The sequence below is a fragment of the Pteronotus mesoamericanus genome, unplaced genomic scaffold (assembly GCF_021234165.1).
Source record: "Pteronotus mesoamericanus isolate MK-2021 breed Mesoamerican mustached bat unplaced genomic scaffold, CSHL_Meso_final scaffold_54, whole genome shotgun sequence".
NCBI lineage: Eukaryota > Metazoa > Chordata > Mammalia > Chiroptera > Mormoopidae > Pteronotus > Pteronotus mesoamericanus.
In genome coordinates this window covers 38655511-38679809 of record NW_026555321.1, presented here as the reverse complement: position 1 = coordinate 38679809, position 24299 = coordinate 38655511, and the positions used below count along the sequence as shown (strand labels likewise).

At 43.5% G+C, this 24299-nt stretch overlaps 1 protein-coding gene across 1 annotated transcript in view; it reads right to left on the bottom strand.

Annotated features, from left to right (window-relative positions):
• Window positions 1–24299, bottom strand: part of CACNA2D3 (calcium voltage-gated channel auxiliary subunit alpha2delta 3) — an 860744-nt gene that overhangs the window by 407091 nt on the left and 429354 nt on the right. The window contains exon 10 of the mRNA XM_054595275.1: window positions 2354–2443. Within this exon, the coding sequence (XP_054451250.1) occupies window positions 2354–2443 (90 nt within the window). The remainder of the gene's footprint in view (window positions 1–2353; window positions 2444–24299) is intronic.

The window sequence follows — 24299 nt, the reverse complement described above, 5'->3', positions numbered from 1 at the left end:
CATTGAAAAAGCTGGCATGGCACCTTTCCTTCTTATTTTTCTCTCCTCTGCAGTGGTGACATTAGCTCAGGGCTGAGACCTAAATGGCCTTCTAGGTACCAATAGATGTTACTGGTAAAAGGGAGTCTAGAATCAGATCCTATATTTGGCTTTAGAGGCCAGTGTAGCAGAGTGGGAACAATGCAAGTCGGGAATCAGGCATAACCGACCACCACATACACCCCAGGCAGTGTTGGTTGAGCGCAATCTGAGCAGAACTTGCCCTGCAGAGCTGCCTGGAGACTCAGCACAGTAAGGCCTCTGAACCTCTACTGGTCTCCCAGCTCCTGTGGCATCTCAACATAGTGGTTGCTTCATTTAGTGCCTGTGTGCTCTCAGCTTCACCCCATACCTTTTTCCTGAAAATCCACATTTCCCAGGGTCCCCAACAGTTTTGACAAGGTTCATCTGAAGGGGAATACTAAAGGACATAAGGGAGAAGCCAGGTGTCTAAGTGATTTCTTCCTTTCTCTTAGCTTCCAGGGCATGGGCCTTTTCTGGCACTGGCTGAGTCCCCTCCCCAGCACGTGTTTCCCCAGGACAGGCCCTTCCCGCTGTGATCCCAGGGAGGCAGCCCCCTTCCCATCTAGATGGCCACCGTGAGAAGGCTCTGATGGAGTCCTGCCCTCCTGCTGTCCCTCCTGCCCCAGAGAGGAGTGGCCTCCTGCTGGCATTAATCTGTGGATTCTTTCACTCCCTGTTTGGTTTCTCAGCTTTTCCATCCCCTGTGCAACCAATTCCCAGAATTAAACTCCTGCTGTTTGAAATACCTAGAGTGCTATTTTTCTGCTTCTTAACATCTTAACTGCTTCTTCCCTGGTCCAAGCCATCATTATCTGTCACCCAGATAATGTAATGGCCTTCCTGCTTTTGTCCCTGCCCTCCTACAGCTGCTTCTAAACACAGCAGCCAGCCAAATGCTGCTAAAACCCAACTTGGATCACATCATTCTCTGCTCAGACTCCAATGACTTTCCACCCCAATCACCCAATCAGAGCGAGAGCCCAAGTCCTCACTATAGTCTCTATGGCTGTGCGTGACCTGGCTCCTGCTACCCTGCACTCTCATTCCCTGGCACTCTCTTCTTCACTTTGTTCTTACCACACTGGTCTCTTCTCTGAAGTGTAAATATGCCAAACATCCCTGCCTCAGGGCCTTTGCATTTGCTATTCCTCTTGCTGGAAGCTTCTTGCTAGAAATATCCACATGGTTACTCCCTCTCTTCCTTCAGTTCTGTATTGCAAGATCACCTCATCAGAGAGAACTTTCCTGGCCTCACTGTATAAAGCAGCAACAGACCAACACAATGGTGCTATTGTTCTTCACAGGAAGGCTCACCTCATCTGTCTTTTCTCATGAGGACTGGGATCAGCCAATTTCTTCTGCAAAAGGCCACATAGTAAATGTTTTAGGTTTTATAGGCTATGTGGTCTCCAGTGCAGCTAATCAACTCAGCCAATGTAATACAAAAACTGCCACAGACAATATACAATCAGGTGGGTATGGCTGCATTCCAATAAAGCACTGTCTACAAAAACAGGGTGCAGGCTGGGTTTGCCTCATAGATCACAATTTGCTGACCTTTGCACTAAAATGTAACATCCATTAAGGCAAGCAGTTTCCCTATTCTATTCCCTGGCATATTCGCAGTGACTGACATGAAAACGCACACAATACATACTAATTAAATAAATAAGACAGCTAGTCATTATTTTTCCTACTACCCTCACAGAGTAACAAGAACACAAAAGTCATGTGTTGTTCTAGTATAACACAATTGGATTCAAGGAAAAGAATCACCAGCCCAGTACTCCCTAAGATATTTCATGGGATGTTAACAGGAACTACTTAGAAAACTATTCTTTGTTCAAAGTGTGAAAAACAGAAAGTTAAGCAAAATTCTTTCCTGCAGTAGTTACTGGAACCTTGACTCTGGTACTGTTTCCTGGGAATGTCCAAGGGGCTGGAGCAGAGGGAAGGATAGGTATAGCACTCCCTAAACATATTGCACAGAGAAGTCCTTCACCCTCTGAACAAACATCATTCCAGAGTCCATCAGCTTCCACAGGTGGGTAAGTCCCCTGAACAGACTGCACCACCAACTCTGCCCAGCAGGGGGCAGGTGTGGCCTCCATGTCAGGACCTGCTTCCCCAAACCTCACCACTGGCCACCTCACCTTCCCATCTGTGCCTGTGGACACTGCCCAATGACAGCCAGGGCTAACAATAATGCTGGTCTACAACTAAAAAAAAAAAAAAAAAGATCACATCTGTTTTGCTGGACAAGAGAAAGGCAAATCAAGGAGGAGCTTACATCGCTGAGAATGTTGAAGGCCTCATTCAGAGCTATATCCAGCATTCCGATTTCTTTGGCGACAAGTTTGTCCAGATGCTCCCTGAAGTGCTGAAACAACAAAGCAGAAAATGCATTAACATCTGTCCTGTTATGTAAAATGCCAACCTTGAATGAACAGGCAGGTATATGCTAAGGCAAAACCAATGACTCTCAGACCCAAATGGTCATTTTTTTTCCTTTAAAACTTAAAAAGTGAGACTTATGTTTTCTACTTTCGTTAAGTTTCAGGTTAAATAGTGCCTCCAGAAATATAAGACTATAACTATCATGTATTAGTATGTTCTTGACTATCTTTGCCTTTGACTCTAACATCCTGAGTGCTTTCAGGCAGGTTATATTTCAAAGGTGTAATGGTATAAAGTTTCAGTATGTAAGATGAATAAGTTCTGGAGATTTGCTGTACAACAAATGTTCTGCCTATAATTAATGATACTATATATTGTTCACTTAAAACATTTTAAGAGGAATATATTTCATGTTAAGTATTCTTACCACAATAAGAAAAATAAAATAATAAGATAAAAAAGAAGTGAGACTTATTTAACGTAAAATTTACCTTCCATATACATTTTTTACCTTTGGTTAGATTTTAGAGAAAAAAATTGTCCAATTCTGGTGAGAAGCACTGAATTTATTTAAAATCCCTGCTTTCCTCTCCAGTTTAAAATCCCTGCTCCCAGTCACTTTTAGGACTCTGCATGATCCCCTCACTGGGGATCCACACTCCATTCACTCCCTTCTCCCCTGCCAGGCTCTCTACCACCTACTTTTGGGACCTCAGTTTGAATGTTACCTCCTTCCTACCAGAGAAGGTTTCCCAGGCCACCGACCTTTGAGTCTGGCTTAGAATGTTTCCTTGGGACCCTGTGCTGAACTCCATGCCCAGATCTACTGTGCACGTAGTACTCCAGGTGTGTAAGAGCCTGATTAGATTCTGTCCTCACTCAAGAGGTTCCTAAAACAGGCTATGTCTGGTTGCCTGCTCTGTCTCCCATGACTACCACATGTCTGATACACAGAAGGTGCTCAGTAACTGCTTCCAAAGAGCAAGGATAAAGACTGGATCACGCGAGAACTGTGATTATGTCAAAGGAGACACAGGCTAGAAATCAGAAAAGCTTTACGAATAAGCAGAATGGGAATGAGCCTCTTGGGAAGCAACCCCTAGGACCTCCTGGCTGTGTTCTTTCTGCAGAAGCCCAGCATCAACTGGAGAGCAAAGAGGACAAAGGGAAGTAACTTGAACCCTGCATGTTTCTGTTTCCAGCAAACAGGCAAGAGCAAGTCCAGGCACGTGTCTAGGGATGTGCTGAGTACATGTGATGTACACTGACCAACAGTCCATGTCCACAGCTGCCCGGTATTATTTTCCAATTGGCCCATTCTGAAGTCGTTTTTTTCTGTTGAAAAGGCATCCGTACCACGTCTGTTGAGGAAACCAGCTGGAGAAGTCCCCAGCAGGAAGAGGGGCAGGAAGGGTAGACTCATGGGAAACATTTGCCGGTGATCTCCTGGCAGAGGATTTTTTTTCCTCTTACCACACCGTGGTACCCAGCAATGCCCCAAGCATGCCATCGGCATTCAGAGAATGACACCCACTCATGATACATGTGTCATAGGACCCTGAAACTGATCAAAGAGAGCAGATCACAGAGACCGATCTTAGGACATAGCTAATCGTTCAAAGATGCTTTTCTGCCTGGGCTCCCTCAGGAAGCACCAGTGGCCTCTGCTCATGGGGACAGGCAGTAGGCTTGCTGGCAGAGGGGGCTAGAGTTTGAGTGGGCTCCTCCCAGTGCTTCAGCTTTAATGACATCATGCCTAACATGAATCAAGGTTGGTTTTAAAGTTGATTGTTCACCCTCGTGATATTTACCAACCACAAGACCCTTCCCTGGCACACAGCAACCACACTCTCATGTCCACCAGAGCATCTCTGGCTATCAAAGCCTACTGATTGTTAGGTTCTTAACAAATACCAGGTAACTGAGTCCTCAAAACAGTCCTGTGAGATTCCATCACCGAATCTTTCACATGGAGAGACTGAGGCTCTGTACTCTGCCCACATGCACATACCTCCTAGCTGCCTGACCAAGGTTCCTCCCCAGGTCAGCTTCACCCACTCTAATGCCCTCCTTTCCATGATACACCTGCATTGTTTTGTTTTGTTTGTTTGTTTTTAGTATCTTATATTCCAGGCACTGGTCATGAGCTTGACATATGCCTAACTACTCTGGCTCCAGAATGTTCTCTCTTAATCTCTGTGCCTGGGCTATGGCTGGGGCTATAGAAGATTGTCAAGTGCTTGAGTGATGGGGAGAGGAATGCTAAAGACCAAGGAACCAGAAAAACCACACTGCCAGGAACCAAGCCTTGTGCTTCTTTGTCCCTCCTGACTGATGTTCAAGGCCCAGCAGGACACTGAGCTCACCACAGGTCCTGCTGGAGCACTCCATGAACAAATCCATGCAGTTAAGTGAATCTAAGGAAGCCCAAGCATCCAGGCTGCAAGTGAGCCAGAGGGGAACAGAACAGATCGGTCTACCTTCACCAAGCACAACCACCCTGGAAAACCTGACTTGTGGGCGAGGTGACCACCAAGAGGACTCCAGCTTGGCGAGTGTCACCCCACACATGCCCATCACGCTGCTAGAAGAGAGGCTGGTCTTTAACCAACCCCAGGTTCACAAGCAGTGGCTAGACCCTGCCTTGACAGGTTCATTCTATTCATCTGATATCATTCTGTCAACTGCATTTAATTGTGCTCAGTCACACAAGTTTACATAGTATTTTTTTTAATAAGACAGCAACCCCATTTAATTTTTGTTTTAATCCATGAGTAGTTGCATGCCATGTGTAGAAAGATGCTTCAGGCAATGGTTGCTTTTATTACTGGATATTTAAGGGTAAAATGTAACAACATGTCATGGAATTCACTCTTATAATAAGGTCGGTTGTGAATTTATTTTTTCCTGGTACAGATCTGGTCCATATATTAGATGGAAAAATATTTCCTCAGGTTAAGGGGTTCCAAATGATGTCACAGATGAAGAACTTTCTCTTTGTTTCTTTCCCTCCTGACTCTCTCTTATTCAAATTATCTTAGTGCTGACTCCATAACCTGAAAAAAATCAGCTTCATCCTCCCAGCCTTTCCAGCTGCATTAAACCCTCAGCCCGACACTCCTTTTACACAAAACTGGGACTTGCCTTCCACAAAAACATCTCCCATGATTGGCTTCCATGAGGAACTGCTCTGTCCACTATAGTAGCCATGAGCTACATGTAACTGTTTCCCTTAAGTTTAATTAAAACAACATAAAGTTAAAAACTCAGTTCCTCATCTTTACTAGCCACATTTCAAGTGCTCAATAGCCCCTATGGCTGGTGGCTGCTGCACTGGACAGTGAAGAAGAAAGAACATCTCTCCATAATTGCGCACAGTTCTATTACATAGGGCTGGCCTGGAGACACAAAGGCCTTCCTCCTCACCAAGCCATTGGCCAATGGTCAGTAGGAGGAAATTCTGAGGCATGTACCCAGTGGATGCGCATGTTGCTTGTCCAGCATCCATTCCCCTTCTGATTTTCCTTCTCACCCACCGCTCATAATTTGAATGATTTAGGTAAGGTTAACATCTTTTCCTCTCCTTTCCAGATCAAGGGATGGGCCCATTTATCAGGCCAGTCCAATCTATGAATTCCGTCTTATCAGCCATGGTCAGGCATAGGCACATGATGCATGTGGGGAAAAAGACTGTCCACTGAGATGACTGAGAGGTCAGGGAAGAAGCCTGGTGCTGCCAGCAACCATCATAGGAAGAGCTCACCTGAATAAAGGTAACAGCCAAGAGGAACAGAGCCCACAGTGGAATAGACAAGACAGAATCATGAGAACATGACTTGAGCCCCTAGACCCAGGCATGCTTAGCATTTTCAAGTAAGTGACTCAATAGATTTGCTTCTTTGACCAGATTTTGCAGGATTTGGGCCCCTTAATGGAAAGGACCTTGATAACCATGACCATCACAATGACCCTTTCTGAGACAGTATCTCCCTGAAGCTCCCCCTGCATTTCAATCTTCCTCCTCATCTCATCTATGCCTACCCCCCGCTCCTCCTTAACCACTGCATTTCATGGTTTTCAGACACTGTGTGAGTGGCTGTGTCACAAAGAGCAAGGCACTTAGGTCCAGCATGCCCTAGGTGCAGTTTCACTACCACAACACGGAAGAATTTGCTAAAGACAAATCCCAACCACGTGCCTTCAAGGGTGGTGTCTGAAAGGGAACGATGAAGCCTGGCTGACTGCCCCACAGCCTCCTTACCAATACAGATTTCCTTTTTTCTACTACCAGTTGTGGCTGCTCTAAGATTCAAAACATTGTTATACTTAATGGAATCATATTATAATCATTGTATGTAAGCAATTGGTATGTAGACCCCAATTGTTCTGTTTTGTTCTGGAGAACAAACAATTGAATCCAAAATAATAGTCTCCTGAATCCTAGTTCTGGTGACACCATTACCAACTCTGAGAGCCCAAGGCAAGTCCCTTTGGCTCTCAGGCCTCAGTTTCACCCCCGGTGAAATGGGGCTGGGAAAGCGCCCGCAGTCGGGGGAGGTGAGAGCAGCAGTGCCTCCGGGCAGCAGGAGGGAGCAGGCGACCTGGATTCCAGCTCCCGATCTGCCACTCACCCTGTCAGCCTGAGTAAGACACTTCCTTCACCTGAGCCTCCGTTCTCCTCCGAACGCAGGGTGGGTCGGGCTAACCTCTCACTGACATTACAGGAGAAGAGATGCTGCCGGAAAGAACCATGGTGGCAGAAATGGTGAGACATTTCATTTCATCTCCACTAAAAGAAATATTTGAAAATAAATCCTACACAACACCCCCTGTGCCATCTTCCTGGTTTGCAACTTTACAATCTAATACACCTTGAAAAATGACTTATTTTGCCCTTGAAGGTCCAGGTTTTATTAAATGGAGAGAGACACGTGGTTGATTTCACTGACACCAAGACCTGCGTGTCTTCCAGAACCAGCACAGGGAACAGAAGGTTCAAGGCTGCCCGAGCCAGGAAGACACTCTTCAACAACTGTGTGCCAGAAGGTGGCCAGTTTTCATTATTTTTCTAAATTAAAATAAACAATTTATTGGAAGTGGTGACAGTTCCATTTCATTATTAAACTTCAATAAAAGAGGAGGAGGGTGGCTTTTTATCTTTGCTTCAGGCGCTCATGCAGCATATGCCGCTGCCCGGGAGAAGGCCCAGCTTCCAAAGCAATTAAGGCAGCTTAATGCCCGGGGAGGTGAACCAACACAAGCACCACAGCTTCCTATGCCAGGTGCCAGCAGGCAGAGTGAGGCCGCTTATCTCTGTGAAACACACACAACATCCAAGCCAGTAGGGGTCTTGCCGAAATAACCCTCTCCCTCCACCAGCATTTGATTCAGTTGAATCAACAGTGATAAGTCTCTCTGTGATAATAGCTATCACGTTTTTTCCTGTCCTGTCCATATAATTATAATGAATGCTTGAGTCTTCCCAATTAAGAGCAGGGGATGACCATGAAAGTGGACATCAGGAGACAAAACCACCCTCTGTCCACAGAGCCCTTGAGAACCGGTGGTCCTTGCTGGGGATATTTGAGGAGGAGGCTAACAGTCCCCTATCATGCCCATGAAGTCATTCCTGTTCAGCAGACCTGAATTTTATACCCATTAGGTGTGAATGATGGTCACTGTAACACCTCAGCCCTGGGAAGGCTTTTTGAAATTGTCACCCCAAGTCCTCCAATGGCCACCAAGCCTGGCTGAATGACAACTGCAGGCCAGGTACTTCATGCTTTTCCTGTGCTACCTCACTGGATGCTAACATCCATAAAAGAAAAGTACTATTATATTCCTATTTTATATTTAAGCAAATGGAGACTCAAAAATAATGAGATAGTTGCCCAAGATGACAGGACAAGTATGAGGAAAGTGGGTTTTGAAGTGCTGAGCCCCATATCTGAACCCCTAGGTAGACTATCCCCTCCCAACACCCAGGCGCAGCTCTCGAGGTCCTGATACAGTCCAACATTCAGGGGCACAGAGCCTGTTGGGTCACGTGCAAAGCCACCATCCCATTCAGGGCTGGCTTCATCAGCATGTAACCTATGCAACTGCACAGAGCCCCATGTTCAGAAGGTCCCCATGCTTGGTTTAATGTTTTGCTGTCACTGCCTTGAAATTCTTAATACCTTTACTTTTGAATTTGTCATTTGTAAATGAAGTCCAATGGAACAAGAGCATGTGTGTGAGCTAAGGAGGCAGAGGAAGTCTGCTGTTCCTATCCTGGCATTGATAAATATCAATGCAGGCGTGCATCAAACTGCTCGACTTTATTAGGCTACTTTTCACTGAGGCTGTGGGTTGGCAAACTCAAATGAAGGAGCTAAAGAAAGGTGAGAGCACCCTGTCGAGGTGCTCTAATTTTTAGCTCTCTCAGTAACACACATGGTACCACGTCCCTGCTCCTGAAAGAGGAATAGTGCTCATGTCAATTAAGTCAATGTCCTGAAGATCATGTCCATCTCATTCTGATGTCAAATTCCTCATTGAAATTTCCAAATAAACCTTCAAAAATCTGTGATCGGTCCCACTGCCGCTGAACACCAAACCCAAACTGCAGAAATCCGTTTGTCAGAGATCCAGGGGGCTCCCACGCCTGTCTTCTGACCTCACTTGGATACTAGACCACAGGTGATTAATATAAATATGGACGCTTTGTCCTGATATGCAATTCCTCCCAGCAATACCTGCCCAACCCTGAGATGATTCCACCAGGTTCCAGTATAGTCTGAAAAAGCCATTGGCTTATTTTCTTTTATTATTATTATTCCAGAGAGAGAGGAGAGGAGAGAGGGAGAAACATCGATGCGAGAGAAATGTCAGTTGGCTGCCTCCCATACACGTACCAACGGGGGACCAAACCTACAACTTGGACATGGGTCCTGACTGGAGATCAAACCCGCAGCCTTTCAGTTTATAGGATGACATTCCAACCAACTGAGCCACACCAGCCAGGGCCCCTAGCTGAATTTTACTGCCTGTATGGACACATACAATAGTGACCTAGGGCAATGCCTAGTCAACACATTTGACAGGAAAGGCACTCATCTTGTGACATTTCCACCTCAAAGACTGGGCTCCAGAGAATCAGGCTCTCATCTGATTCCAGCGGGGAAAGCAGACAGCGACATGGTAATTCTCAAACACGAAAACAGAATGTCCCAAGAAAGCTGGTATTAAAGAGGCAGGCCCAGATGTTTGCAATTTAGGGGAAAAAGTACAGACACTGGTTGGACCTTGTCTAAGCCGGTCCCTGTTTGTCCTTCATGTCGCCTATAACAAATTGAAGTGTCTAAGGGTAGCAGCTGTTTAATGCTTATGCCAAATTAGAGACAAGATGGATCTTTTGGATGTGAACAATGAATGCTATTTTGTACCAGGTAGTCAGATTAGCTACAAGCTCATTTCCATGGCAAGAACACTAATTATACCATGTGAAGAGGATGGCGATGAGCCTGGGATTGGCAATTCTCTACAATCAGGAAATATCCACAGCTGAACAGGAGCCTCCACCAAAGTGGTCCACAGCAGGTGAGGCGGGGTCCTCACTGCCATTTCCAAGGGGACTCACTGCCATTTCATATTAGCTCATTGTTCTCCCTGTCCCGTGTCTGAGGGAGCCAGTTCTATGAACCTCCAAGGCACTGAGCAAAGCCACAGCTCAAATGCTATGGAAGCACCTGCTTTGTGTCTCAGCTGGGCATGAGGGCGGGTGTGCAAACATCAGGCCTCACCCTTCATGCCTTTCTGACAATTCCCAAGGTCCAAGTTCATCTTTTATAAACTTTGTGAAAACCTTGATTTGATTCAAATGTGTTTCTTGGAGAAGAAGGGTTTCATCAGCTGCAGTGTACGAGAGCAGAGAGAAGTCACAGTTTTAGTTAATTCCAAACAAGGCTCCAAGCTCTGCAGACACTTCAGCTCTGAAGAGATGTGTATGTATAGTCAGGGCCCAGGGATAAGGTAATGCAGGGCTCATCTCATCCAGCCATCCCCTCACAGTCAGGGCGACAGTCCTTTACGCCAACAGCAAAGCTATAGCCCAGTGTGGAAGGTGCTGGGTGCTGAGGACACACATTTGGAGTCATGGTCCAGGGGGTGTGATGGATGTGCCCTGGTGTGCCCCATGCTCACCCATTCAGGGGCAGCCACCTTCATTTCTGGGATAGGTTGGCAACGAGGTGTGACCCATGACACAACAAAAGTGGAGCTTTTCTGTGTGATCACTTTTCTGTATGGAAAATTCATAAATTGATAGATTTATAAAATTTGAATTTAATTAATATGTATTTCAAATATACACCTGCCTATCTACCTACATACATGCACAAGTAGTTACACCTGAATTTGATCAAGTCAGACTCTGACCAATTTACTAAAATATAGAGGACAGCTGTGTGGTCAAGCATCCGCTGGTGGCATCAGAGACAGAGAGAACCAGGGATAGACACAACAGAGAGACCGAACTCTGAGAGCATCTTTCATGTTCCTGTACTAGCCTGCTCGGTGGTCAAAGGTAGAGTTCCCAGACAAAATACAGGACACCCAATTTGAATTTCACATAAACAACAAATAATATACTAAAAATTTATTTATTATTTTTCTTAAATTCAAAGTTAACTGGGTATGCTGTTTATTTTTTTCCTAAATCTGACAACTCTATGCCAGGCCAATTTTGGCCATATTTTTATCAAAAAAGTTCTGAGAAACACTCTGATTAGCCCAGCTTGGGTTATATGTCAGGACTAAGTCAACCAGGTGGCCAGAGAGTGGGGTCCTTGACTTACTCAGGCCTGTACTATGTGCACATTTCTGAACTTGAGGTTAACAGCAAGAACTGGGCTAAGTCCCACATAACCTTCACCCAATGAATTTGCTAAGGACAGACAGAGGGAGGGGGGATTCTGGACAGGCAAGAACTATGGCACAGTCAACTTTTAAGCTGCTCTGGGAGAGGTGCAGCCTTGCGCTGACTTAGTTCACATTCTCTGAGAAATGTGCTGACTTCACCAGGGCAGCAGAAACATATCACGCACAAGCGCGCGCGCACACACACACACACACACACACACACACACACTTCCACATCGAGCATGTGCTTGACTCTGCAGCACACTGAGGAAGGAATATGTATAGTAAGCAGACAAGAAACAAATGGTAGCTTTTCTCAGGGAAAATCACAATCTACATATTAAAAGTTAGAGAAAAGTATTTCCAGAAAATAGGTGGTCCTGGGGTGGGTGTTGAGACCTAGTAGAAAGGGAATGACTGAGACAACAGAGAAGATAATACTGCTGACAACTAATATTTATAGGGTGCTTTCTACATACCAGTTTTGGCTTGAGAACTATGACTAGTGCCTCCTTCAAGCCTCACAGCAACCCGAGAGAGATGGCGCTCTCATTACCCTCATTTTATAAATGAAGAGCTAGATTCAGAGGATTTGCATCACTGACAAGTTCTCACAGCTAATATGTGGCAGAGCTGGGATTTAAACTCAAGCATTCTGTCTGTAAAATATTTATTTTGTTTCTCCCCCCCCCACACACAAAAAAAATCATTACAGAAAATTTCTATAATCAATTCATGATGAATTTTGCTTGAATGATATCCCATCATTGCCTACTTCGGTCTCCCTCGCAGTAGCCAGCTCCCCAGTGGCCTCCAGTGACTCTCACCACCTGACACTCACACCCGTACTGCTCGAGGGTTGGGCTCCGTGGCCCAGAGAATGCAGCAGAGGTGATGGTATGCCACTTGCAAGATGACGTGGTGAATGACTCTGTGGTTTCCATCACAGTGGCTCTCCTGATCTCTGTTGGATAATTCACTCTATGGGAAACCAACTGCTTTGTGGGGAACAGTCCTGTGGAGGTGCCCATGTAGTGAGAAAATGAAGCTTCCAACCCACTGCTGTCAAGGAAGTGAGCTCTTTTGCCCTGGCCACATGAATGAGCTCAGAAGATCTTCCACCCTGGACAAAACTTTGAAGGACTGCAACCCTCAGCGAACATCCTCAGTGAAACCTTAGGAGAGACCCTGAGCCAGAACCACCCAGCTAAGCCACTCCTGGATTTCTCACCTCTGGAAACTGTGGGATGACAAATGTCTGTCGGAATAAACTATTAAATTGGGGGAAAATTTGTCACACAGCAATAGATAATTAATATACCTTCATCCAGAATATCTTGAAGCACATCCCAGACATATTATTTCACCTGTGACTATTACAATATAATATGTCTCTGAAAGATAAAGACTTTTAAAAGTAAATGCACAATACATGCATCCCATTGTGTCAATCACAGTCAGTTTGAATCAGATTCAAATAAGGTCCATGCACTGTGATTGGCTGAGAGTTCACACAAGTCTCTCATTCTAGAGTTCCTTCTCCATTATTTTACTTACAATTTTCTGTTGAAGAAACAAAGTTCTTCGTCGTGAAGAATGTCCCAGAATCTGAATTTTGCTGATTGCATTCCTTAGGTGACATTTAACATGTGCCTCTGTCCCCTATATTTTAGTAAATTGATCAGATTCTGGCTTGCTCAGATTCAGGTGTGACTACTTATGCATGTATGTAGGTAGGCAGGCAAGCAGGTATACATTTGGCATTTACTTCTTTGGTGCTACTTCCTTCAGACAAATGTCTGATAGTCTCCTGTGATCCTGGAGTCATTGATCCTCAATGCCTAGGTTTATTAATTCATTAGGAATGACATTAATTTTATCATCCCTATTTATTCGGTAAACATTTCTAGAAATTTCTAGAAATAGGAGCTTCTCTTCTACACTATTTAGTTATCTTTAGGAACCATTTATAGAGGGAAGTTGGATAAATGCTTGCCACTTTGTTTATTTACTGGTTTTAAAGATGAAGATTGGTGCAAAGGTAACTAATGAGGGGCTCCCTCCCTCTTTTTTAATATCATTATGAACTTATAGTTCTCCTGCTTCATTTCTTTGGTGCAATATGGACTGTAGCACATATTTTGTACTTCAGTCTGATGCTAATTTTTGGCTAGTGGGAGCCTCTTCTCTTCAGGTCTGCACCCAAGTTCTTGTATAACAGTCAACAGCTGCCTGCTGCCACACCAGGAACAATGTTCCAGGTTCATCTGGTTCATTTTCTACCCCATCTAAAATTGGCCATTTTTCCAGGAGCCCAATAAAACCCCCATTCTTAACTACTCACACTCTATGACCTCTGTGTTTTCCTTCTGTACACACCTGGGGAATGAGAGGGAAGGAGGAACAGAAGAAAGAACAAAAAGGGGCCAGTGGAAGGGGCAGGGAAGTAAACAGTAATCCAAGAAGTTCATAAAGGACATATAATGTGGTGGGAACCATATTCCAATTATGTGATGGGCAAAGTGACAAGGAAGTAAGGTACTTGCTAGACATAGGTTAGGAATTTACCTCAAGAATGGGAAACATGGTAAAAGAAAGGCTGGAATTAAAAGAAAAGTTTGGTGAAAGAGGCAGGAGGTGCACGCTCTCCTGAGTCAGGCTCTGTGCTGGGCCAGGACCATGATGAGAAGTCAAATTCCATCACTTGTGGGGGCGGGGCTCCAAGGGCATCCATTTGATCCAATCCCCATCTGTGCTGTGTGAACTGAAGTCTGATTATGTTAATCCCATATCTTCACTATCATGGTCTCCCATTCCCTTTCCCATGATGCATATTTATCCCAATATCCTCAGCCTGCTGGTTTGTGTTCATTCATTAAGTCACCAAATATTGATTAAGAATCAATCAAATGTCACACACTGTACTTAATCAATGGAGCAAAAGCAAATCTGGTCTCTTCCCACAGAGTTCACATATCAGTGGGGGTAGACAGACCATAATCAATAAGCACACAGATACAAGCAAGAGTGACAAGTGCCATCAAGGAAAGGCTCATGGTACTTCAGTAGCACATAACAGGAAAACTGAAGGAGGGCCCAGAAATTAGTAGGCAGAGGCAAGAGGGCTGGAGCATGAGAACTGCAGAGAAGTCGCATGTGCTGAGGCCCTGTGGCAGGAAATAGAGTACATATAAATGACTATATTAAGGTCAGTGATACCAGAGCATAGAGGGAAAAGGAACATGGTGCACCATGGAACTGGAGAGCCAGGACAAGACCAGATGTGGCAGAACTTGGCCACATTGAGGGCTTGTGTTCAATAAAATGACTAGCTAGAATGGTGGTTTAAAGATCACAAAGACTCAGAGCTAAGTTGAAATGACAGGTGGTGGGGTTCATAACATGGGACAGGAAGCTTTTCTCAGGACTTCCAGATCAGCAGCCGGTGGGCCATGGGCCTCGGGAACAGAGTGACAAAGGCCTCGGGCCATTCACACACTATAAAATAGAACAGCAGTAATCCACAGGAAATCAACAGCTGGATTTTCAACCACAGAACATGAAATCAACAGAGAGCTTTGTGGATAACACACATGCTCCCAGTTCAGGAAAATTAAGATTCAGTCACAGACAAGGTAAACAAAACAGCAGAAGAAATTTCTGACAAGGGATTTTATGACACATGAATAAAGGGAAAATTTTAAATTAACTGTCATTATAAGTATAAAAATAAACGTCTTTTAAATACTCAAATTGTTTTGCTGAAGGAAAATACCTCCTTATAAATATGCAGTACGCCTGACAGGCGAAAATGCAAATTAATAAACAATACATATTATAAGAGGTCTTAGGACTCAAAGGTTTTACAATTGCATGTGGACAGTTTTGTGACATTTCTTACTCATATCCACCTGTGTAGGTTCCCCTTCTTCTCTTCCTCATGCCCGGCCTTGGAGGCAGTCTACATTCACAGTGCTTCACTGAGACGCTTTCTTGCTCCAGCTCCAGGGGACTCAAGGGCCCCTCTTCAGCACATACATGGCAGGTCTGAAGGAGGCAGGGATGGCTGTCCAGTCGTACCTGCTGCTCTTGATCCCAGTCATTTCAGCTGGTTCTGAAACCAGGATCTCAGGTGTTGATCAGCCACTAGGCTTCCTCAAACTAATGAGCTGGCCTTTGCCTTCCCACCGCTGGCTGTCCTCCCAATTGTTAGAGAATCTTCCCAGGGCCCTGGGTGTGATCTGCTTCTCAGTCTGGCAGGCAGTAGGCTTCATGGGTTTAATTAACACATCTCTACTCACCTCTAATTGAAATGAGAGTAACTTTAGAAAGAAAATCATTAGTCTCATCATGCAGAGAAAAATAACAAAATATGCTAATCTGACATCTGGATAATGTTCCTTACAAATCTAATAAAGGCACGAGCCAGAGTAGGTCCATTGTGCAAGGTTCAGACCCTCCCTGAGAGAACTTACCCCTTGCCCCAGACTTCACCTTCACTGTCTATTTGGTGTTTTCCTTTGTTGTGCAAGGTCTTTAGGCTACTTCTGATTCCAGGTGGGCTATGATTATGAGTCACTAGAACAATGGCTAATTGTGAGGGCAATATAGGAAAAGTCCAGGAAAGCTTCCTAAACAAATCTGGTGGCAAAGGGCCTTGCAGCCTAACTAGATCACAGGTATCCTGACCAGGGCCATGACAGAATAAATTCTCCTTCACCAGGAGGCACTTTCTGGAAACTGCCTTCTCAGTGCTCCTGGTAGTCCAGCTGTGAGCGCCCCCTCACTCCCTATGGGGCCTTGAGAAGGGCAGAGGAAAAGGAAGGAGGTCAAGTCTGGGAGGAGACAATGAGGACATCAGCACAGTTTCTTTAAACCTCATCCTTTTAATGTAGTCCTTCCTGGATTCACTGAACAAAGAAAATGCCACATGATTCAAATATGGAAGTATGCAATAGGCACCAAATTTCTTTTTTGCAATCTTCTCCCTCTATATCCTGCCAAACTCTGAATGTCACATTCAGGGGAGCACCATGGGTGAAATACTGCCTTCTCTGAGAGGCTAATTCTTGTCCAAGTTTGCAGACATTGTTTTGCGTACGCCATCACCTTTTTGGTACCAAGGTAAAGAAGAGACTGAAAACCCATGTGTCCCAGGCTTGATCTTTCTGTGTTCCTAATTTTATGAACACTTCTCATTTGATCACAGGAGAAGACATACTAAATTAACAGAATGGCCCCTCTGGTCAGCATTTTAGAAGAAAAATGACTTCGCTGCTGAATGACTCGAGTCTAAGTGGCATCCTGAGGATCTTGAGGACAAAGACAAAAGACCACCTCGACAAGGGGATACTATCTGTTAGGGAAGTCATTGCTGGTCTGAGTCCTTGAACTGGGACATAAAATGACATGCAGCGAATTTAGAGTCTTTTAAAAGCTGCTTAGCAACGATCTTTCACCTAACTTCCTAAAACAGTAATAAAATCTGAGAAATGGTCAACAGTTAGAAATATCATGTAAACCAAAACCCCAGCTCAACTCTGTGCAATCCCCATTCATGGATGCCATGCCCAGAGTACAATTTTAACACATAGTTCAATATAGCATGGCTGTGTTCACATTCTGCTCAGGCCCAGTTGTGACTTTGAGGGAAAGCTCTTAAAGGTTATTGATCCAGGAGACTTGGCTGAGCCACTCATTCAGGACCCCAGATACAACCCTCACATATCTTCCCTGGGTTCCAGGACAAGATTGGGATGTGCATCTTGACCACATACTTGCAAAGAGGGCAGTACTACTTTTTGGTGAAGGAGAAACTATGAAAGCTAGGTATCAGAGAAAGGGTGTTTGAAAAGAAAATTCAACATATGAGCCCAGGAAAACTCTGTAAGAAGCCAGAAAGAGTAATAGCTAGTCTCTCAAAGGTGGTGGTTTTCAAACAAACCTGCATTAGTTTATCACCCTTCCCCTAATGGATCAGAATCTTAAGGTGAGTAAGGAATGGAGATCGATCTTTTAAAAAAAATATTATATGTGATTCTGCTATGTGCTGCTGACTAAAATCTGCTGATTTAAACAATATAAGATTAAAATAAATAGCTTATGCTAAAAATAAAAAATAAAAATAAAAAGCAACACAATAAAATGTAGGGTGTTCACTACAACAGTTGTCAAATACTTCTAACAATTATTATGGGTAAAATTGTGTCCTTCAAAAAGACATGTTGAAGTCCTAATCTCTAGTACCTTATTTTGAAATAGGGGCATTGCAGACATAATCCGGTAAGATGAGGCCATTAGGATGGGCCTTCTAATCCAGTACAACTAGTGTTCTTATAAGAGACAGACACACACAGGGAGAGGATGCCCTTGTGAAGACAGAGGCAGAGGCTATAAGGATGCAGCTACAGGTCGAGGACATGCAAGATGGCCAGTAACCCCAGAAACTGGAGGAGGCAAGGACGGCATCTCCCTTGCAGGTTTCAGAGGAAGCATGTCCCTTTTGGCACCTTGATTTTGGATTTCTGGCCTCCACAACTGAGACAAACTTCTTTTTTGTAAGCCATCCAGGTTGTGGTACTTTGTTGGGGCAACCCTCACAAACTAACACAACAGCATTTCCCACACAGTCACCTGCTAAACTTACTTTCCTAGAATTATGGAAATGCTGCCAAATGAATTACCAAACTCTTTTAGAGAGTCCTAATGCACATGAGCATCTTAGCATGCTCTAAGAAGTTCTGCAGCAAAGAACCTTATTTAAATTTGTTTAATCTGTCATTTTACCTCCTCCCTGCTCCCTACCAGGACTTCTATAAGATCTTGTCATGGAACTACTGTTTCTTCAAATATATTTTTGAGAAACACTGGCTTGGTCAATAGAAAAAAAGAAGTACTTGCTCTTTCTTAGGAACATGATTGGATGCTAGATTTCCATTGCCATTCTTGTCACTCGGTATGCAAGCAGCATTTAATACTTTTCTAATTTTTTCAGATTCTATACGATTTATCATCTGCATGTATTTACTACAGCTGTGTGATTTGTGATTTATAATAAATATATATTTGGTCTTCATCCATCCTCATTTCTAGTGATCTCCCAAAACTCTTGGGATGCCCCAAATGATAAGAATTCAAAGTGAAAGGAGTCTCTTTTTGTTATTTATATAACAAGCCCCTTCCCACCACACCTGAGATTATGATAATGAGGTCAATTTTGGAAAGCTCCAAAGGATGTGGGCTCGTTGACAAGGGAACCAAACAAGATTAAAGGGTTGGAACTTTTAGCAGCTGCCCTTCCCAAGACCTCACGATAGGGGAGAGGCCTAGAGATTGAGCTCAATCGTCAGTGGTCAATGATTTAACTAGTAATGCCTACATAATGTATCCTCCATAAAAACACAACAGGGAAGGGTTTGGAGAGCTTCCAAGTTGGTGAACACATGGTTGGGAGGGCGGCTGTTTCTCTGAGTTCTATAAGCCACTCTAGCAAACTAATCAAATCTGGGGAGGGGATCATGGCTCTTTTTTTTTTTTTTTTTTTTTACTTTTTAAAGTCTGATGTATATCCAATCCCTGAGAAGCACAGGTGACAGCCTGGATTTGAAATTAGTGTCTGAAAGAGGTGGGAGAAAAGGCCTATGGTACTGAGCCCTTACATCTGCGGGATCTAACACTGTCTGTAGGTGGACACTATCAGAAGTTTGTGGGACAGCTGAGAATTGGAGGATTGCTTGGTGTTGGTGGAAAAACACACATATGGGAGGCGCCATAACAAACTGCCATACTCTTTGTGGCTTCAATAACAAAAATTTATTTTCTCACAGTTGTGGAGGTTGGAAATCCAAAGATCCACGTGTTATTAGGCTTGCTTTCTCCTAAGGCCACTCTGCTTAACTTGCAGATGGGAATTAAAGGCTTCAAAATAAGGATTTTGGTTGTCAGGAGGGGTACAATTCATTTTATAATACCCTTTGAATTGCTCAGTCAGGGGACAAAAATCCCTGTTTTGTTGATAAGAAAACAGACAAAAAGGGTTAAGTAAATTGCCCAAAGTCACCAGAAAGTTACAGAGCTCAGATCACAACTCCATAGTTTCAAAGTCAATAGTTCCTTGCATTGCACCTCCCCACACTGCTCAACCCCCTTCTCCCAACAATCCACTTACACTGCAAGAAAGTCTCTGATAATACATGTCTATAATAGATTAGGCATTCTCATTACTTTATTGTGAGAAGAAATTTGAGCCATGACCCTTAAATCTGCAAGAGGCATGTTTATTGTAGCAAGCAGTGAAGACAGAAACCACATCTTTCAGCAACAGCGCTGAGATCCCCAGCAGGCGTGGTCTACGCTGGTGTTTGCATCAGAAAGCTTGGTAAGGGAGAAAGAACCTCATATTAGTTAAATGCACAGATCTGGAGCCTGGCCACATGTGTTGAAATCCTAGCCCTATTACTCTTTATCATATATATATGATGTTAGAGCTCTCCTCACCAATAAAACAGGGAACACAGAACACATCAGACAAGGTGTTGGGAGTGTCGTGAGATTACAGATGTATAGTACTGAGCAAATAGCCTGAAACTAGTGAATATTCAGAGGTTGTTTGCTGCTTTATTAAGGGAATTTTTAAACTCTTTTTTATTTTTAAGTAATTGTAGTCTCACAGAGATGCTGCAAAACTAGTAACAGAGGTTTCCAATATCCTTTATCCAGCTTCCCCTGATGATAATATCTTTACTAGTACCATTATCAAAACCAGGAAATTGACAGTGGGTTACTATTTAATTAAACTACAGAACTTATTTGGATTTCATCAATTTTTACACACATTATTGATGTATGGTTTTATGGAATTTTAGCACATAATGGATTGGTGATAATAATCAGCATAATCAGGATATAGAACTGCTCTGTCACCACAAAGAAACTCCCCTGTCCTACCTGTCCATTGTATTGACCTCCTCCCCTATCTCCTAACCCCTGCAACCACTGATCATTCTCAATCACTGTAATTTTATTTTGAGACTATCATATAAATGGAACCACACAGTATGAAGCCTTTTAAGATTGGGTTTTTCCCGCCAGCATAATGACCTTAATATCTATCCAAGCTGTCACGTATATCCACTTACATCACGTACATAGGTCTTTAAAAGAAATTCCACTGGGTTGATATACCACCATCTATTTATTCATTCACCTGCTGAAGTGTATTTGGGTTGCTTTCAGTTTGTGTGATCATATGCATATACAGGTTTTTGCAGGGATGTAAGTTTTTATTTTTCTGGGCTACATATCCAGAAGTAGGATTGCTGGGTCAGGTAGTCGGTGTAGTTTAAACTTACAAAAAATTGGAAAACTGTCTTCCAGAGTGGCAACATTCACATTTCCACCAACATCTGAGAGATCCAACTGCCCTGCATCCTTGTCAGCATTTGATATTAGCAGAAATTTTTTGGACATTCTGATAGGTATGCAGTTGTATTATGAGAATTTTAAACCACTTGGGGGCATGTAACTAGGAGATATACAAGGGGACTGTTATGATGCAGGGAATCCAAATAAAAACAGCCTCATGCCAGGAGCCCATTCCACAATAAGAACCTGTGATGCTGTGTGCTTGGGAACAGCTCTTGTGTGCAGTGATGAATTCAGGACAGTCAGCAGGCGCCAGGGAGAAATAAGTCTATGGGAAGTGAACTTTCTATATATATAGAAAGTCTGCATGACACAGTCAAGTGAGGATAGCGACTGATTCTAGACTACATGATAAACTCTCCTCCCCTAGTATTTTGCTATTGTTTTGCCTTAAAAATCAAGACAAAGAGGACTAGTTCCAAGGCTAGAGACATTGACTAGAATGAAAGTGCACTTTTACCTGCTCTCAAAGGACCATCAGTTCCAATACAAAGGCATCTTGGAAGACAAAGTCACTAAAGTGAGCTGGTATAAAATTTCACAAATCCATGTGAAATGATTTCTTCTTTATTTTGTTGTTTACACATGATACACAACTGTCAATCAATCCTTACTACATTTAATGCCAATTCCTTTAGCTGACTCTGACAGACCCTGGAATTCACAACACTGTTCAATTAAAGGGCTAGCACACACTTTCTTGGGGTCTTTACATGTATTTATTCAGCATCTTATTGTAGATGCTGGGAGAATTAGACAAGGTCTCTTGCTTCATGGAACTTATGTCCTATTTGCTGGGGACAAGAGAGGGACAAGACAATACATTTTAAAAAATTGTAAAGATAAAATAACTGGTGATGAGAGTTTTGTAGGGTATATCTGGTGGGAAAAGGTGAAGTAGAGAACATGGGTTACTTTGAATTGGTGGGGGGGGGGTCAGGGATGTCTCCCTAAAGAAGAGAAGGAGTACTCCAGATGGAGAAGAGCAAATCCCCCAATCCCTAAGGTTGACAGCTAGTGTGTCTGAAAGGTAGGCCGTGTCCCTCGAGTATGAACAGTAGTGGCTAGTGTTGAATAAGCTTAGAAGGTGAGTCCACACTGGGACAAGGAACATGACGAGGACCTTAAACCTTCTTATAAATATGGGTTTCACTTAGTGTTAGGGCTTGAATTGTAAATCAAAAAGATATGTTGACCTTCTAATCCCCGTATCACAGAATGTGACTTTATTTGCAAGGATCACTGCAGATATAATTAGTTATGCTAAGATGAGGTCATACTGGAATGGGGTGGCTCCCTAATCTAACATGACTGGTATTCCTATGCTAACAACTGAATGTTTGTGTCTCCTCAAAACTCATATGTTGAAACTTAATTCCCAACATGATGATATTTGGAGGTGGGCTTTTGGGAAGGGTTTGGGTTATGAGGGTAGAGCCTTGTAGAAGAGGCCCCAGAGAGCTCCCACCCATTCCCCACAGGACGACCATCTACTACCCAGGAAGTGGGACTTCACCCAGCACAAAATTGGCTGGTACCTTGATCTTGGATTTCCCAGCCTCAAGAACTGCGAGGAAAAAATGTTTGTTGTTTAAGTCCCCCAATCTACAGCATTTTTGTTATAGCAGCCTGCCTGGACTAAGAAATCTTATAAGAAGATGCCTGTAAAGATAGAAATATAGAGAGAATATCATGTGAAGACAAATTGAAGTGATGTAGCTACAAGCTGAGGAATGTGAAGGTTGCCAGCAAACCACCCAAAACTAGGGGAGGCCAGGACAGATTCACCTACAGTTTTCAGAGGGACCGCGACCCTGACAACACTTTGATTCTCAGACCCCGAGCCTCCATCAGTTTAAGACAATAAACTTCTGCTGTTTTAAGCCACCCAGCAAATTAACACAGCAGCATGGCCCAAGCAGTATGATTTTTAAGATCTCAGAGAAATTCAAGTCAGTGAACTCTGCCCACAAACCCCCTGGCTTGAATTTCTCTGAGATCTTAAGAATCGTACAGCATGAGATATTTTACATAGTCTATATTCCTTAGCAGCAGCCTTCTAGATTTTAGTCCATGGAGAGACCCAAGTCACATAATATTCAAGAGCCACACTCTTGTGCACACACTAAGGCTTATAAGCAGGGAGCTGGAACTCATCCCACTCCCTTCAGAGAAGCTTTGCAAATGACAGCAACACTGTTAAAGTGAAAGCTGTGAATACAGTTCTAACTTACTAAGAAGTTCATTTGCTGGTGCATCAGCATTCTGCAGTTGCACGCAGCAGAAACTAACTGGGCCCAGCTCACTTCTGGACAGCCTTTAGAATCAATGGGAAGAGTCAGGGCGCAAGCGCAGTGCAGGACCACACCACAATGAGCGTGCCTCCAAAAGCTCTTCCCTGCCCCAACTTATCAGAGCCCTGGACAGAAAGCCTCATCAACCTCTTTTACGAAGGAGAGCAAGAGACCTTGATTTATCAACATATGGTCCTGCCAAGAGTTCAAACTAAGGGTTCTACAAAAGGGAACAATGGATGTAGGGCAGCCCGATATCCACAGACAACAAAGATGCAACTTTTAAGGGAGCTCAGGCCAGGGAACAACAGTGCCCTGTGGCTGGTGCCTCTATACTCAACAGAGCTTGATGACATGTATTCCTCAAGTTAAAAACTCAATGAAGTAAAGCACATTCTTAATATTTTCCTCTCCTGAACAACCGTCCTGTCTCCATTATATACTTTCGACATCACATTTCTTCAGTTCTTCACACAAATGAGTCCTTTCCACAAAAATCCCTTGTATTCAAAAAATGGATCTTTGAATCTATTTTCAAGTACAGTGACTTCCTGAAGTTTATTTACCTGTGAATATAAGGCCCTTGCTTCCCAAGTCATCCGAAGTTGTTCCTTGGGGCAGGGGGTGGGGTGGGGGGGTGAATATTGGCTCATATTCATGTATAAAGGAGGACCTGTAAAATTATGTGAAGATCTGAGGTAGGGTCCTGGCCTCTGGGAGGTGGTCCTCTCATTTCTTCCTGCGTATGGATCTTTAGTAAATATCTAAAGTCATTTTTCAAAACATCAAGGCAGGGACCTTTTTCCCAAAACACTGGCAAAGGCTTTTCTATAAACATACAGAGATTTTCAAAAGTAGTTACTAGCTCATTGCAAATGAACACAATCTTCCTAATTACTAGTATTGCAATTCACACCTAAAACAGATTGAGAGATTTTTTTTAATCTGTCTCAGTAGATTAAACAAGCTTTATTTTGACTCATCAGGGTAGAACTTAAATGTTATGAAATGCATCATACCTGTTTCTGAGATCAGTTTTATAAATCCAAATCAGTTATAATCATGGCAACAGATATTTCAGTATTGGAAGCGATCTCTCCTGCTGACCCATGAATATGAAAGGCACTTGCTAGTGAAATCGCCACCACCACGTATTTATTTATAACTAGGTATACCCACAAAAAAGGTTACAATGCAGTGATTTGCCCTAGTATAGTTCTT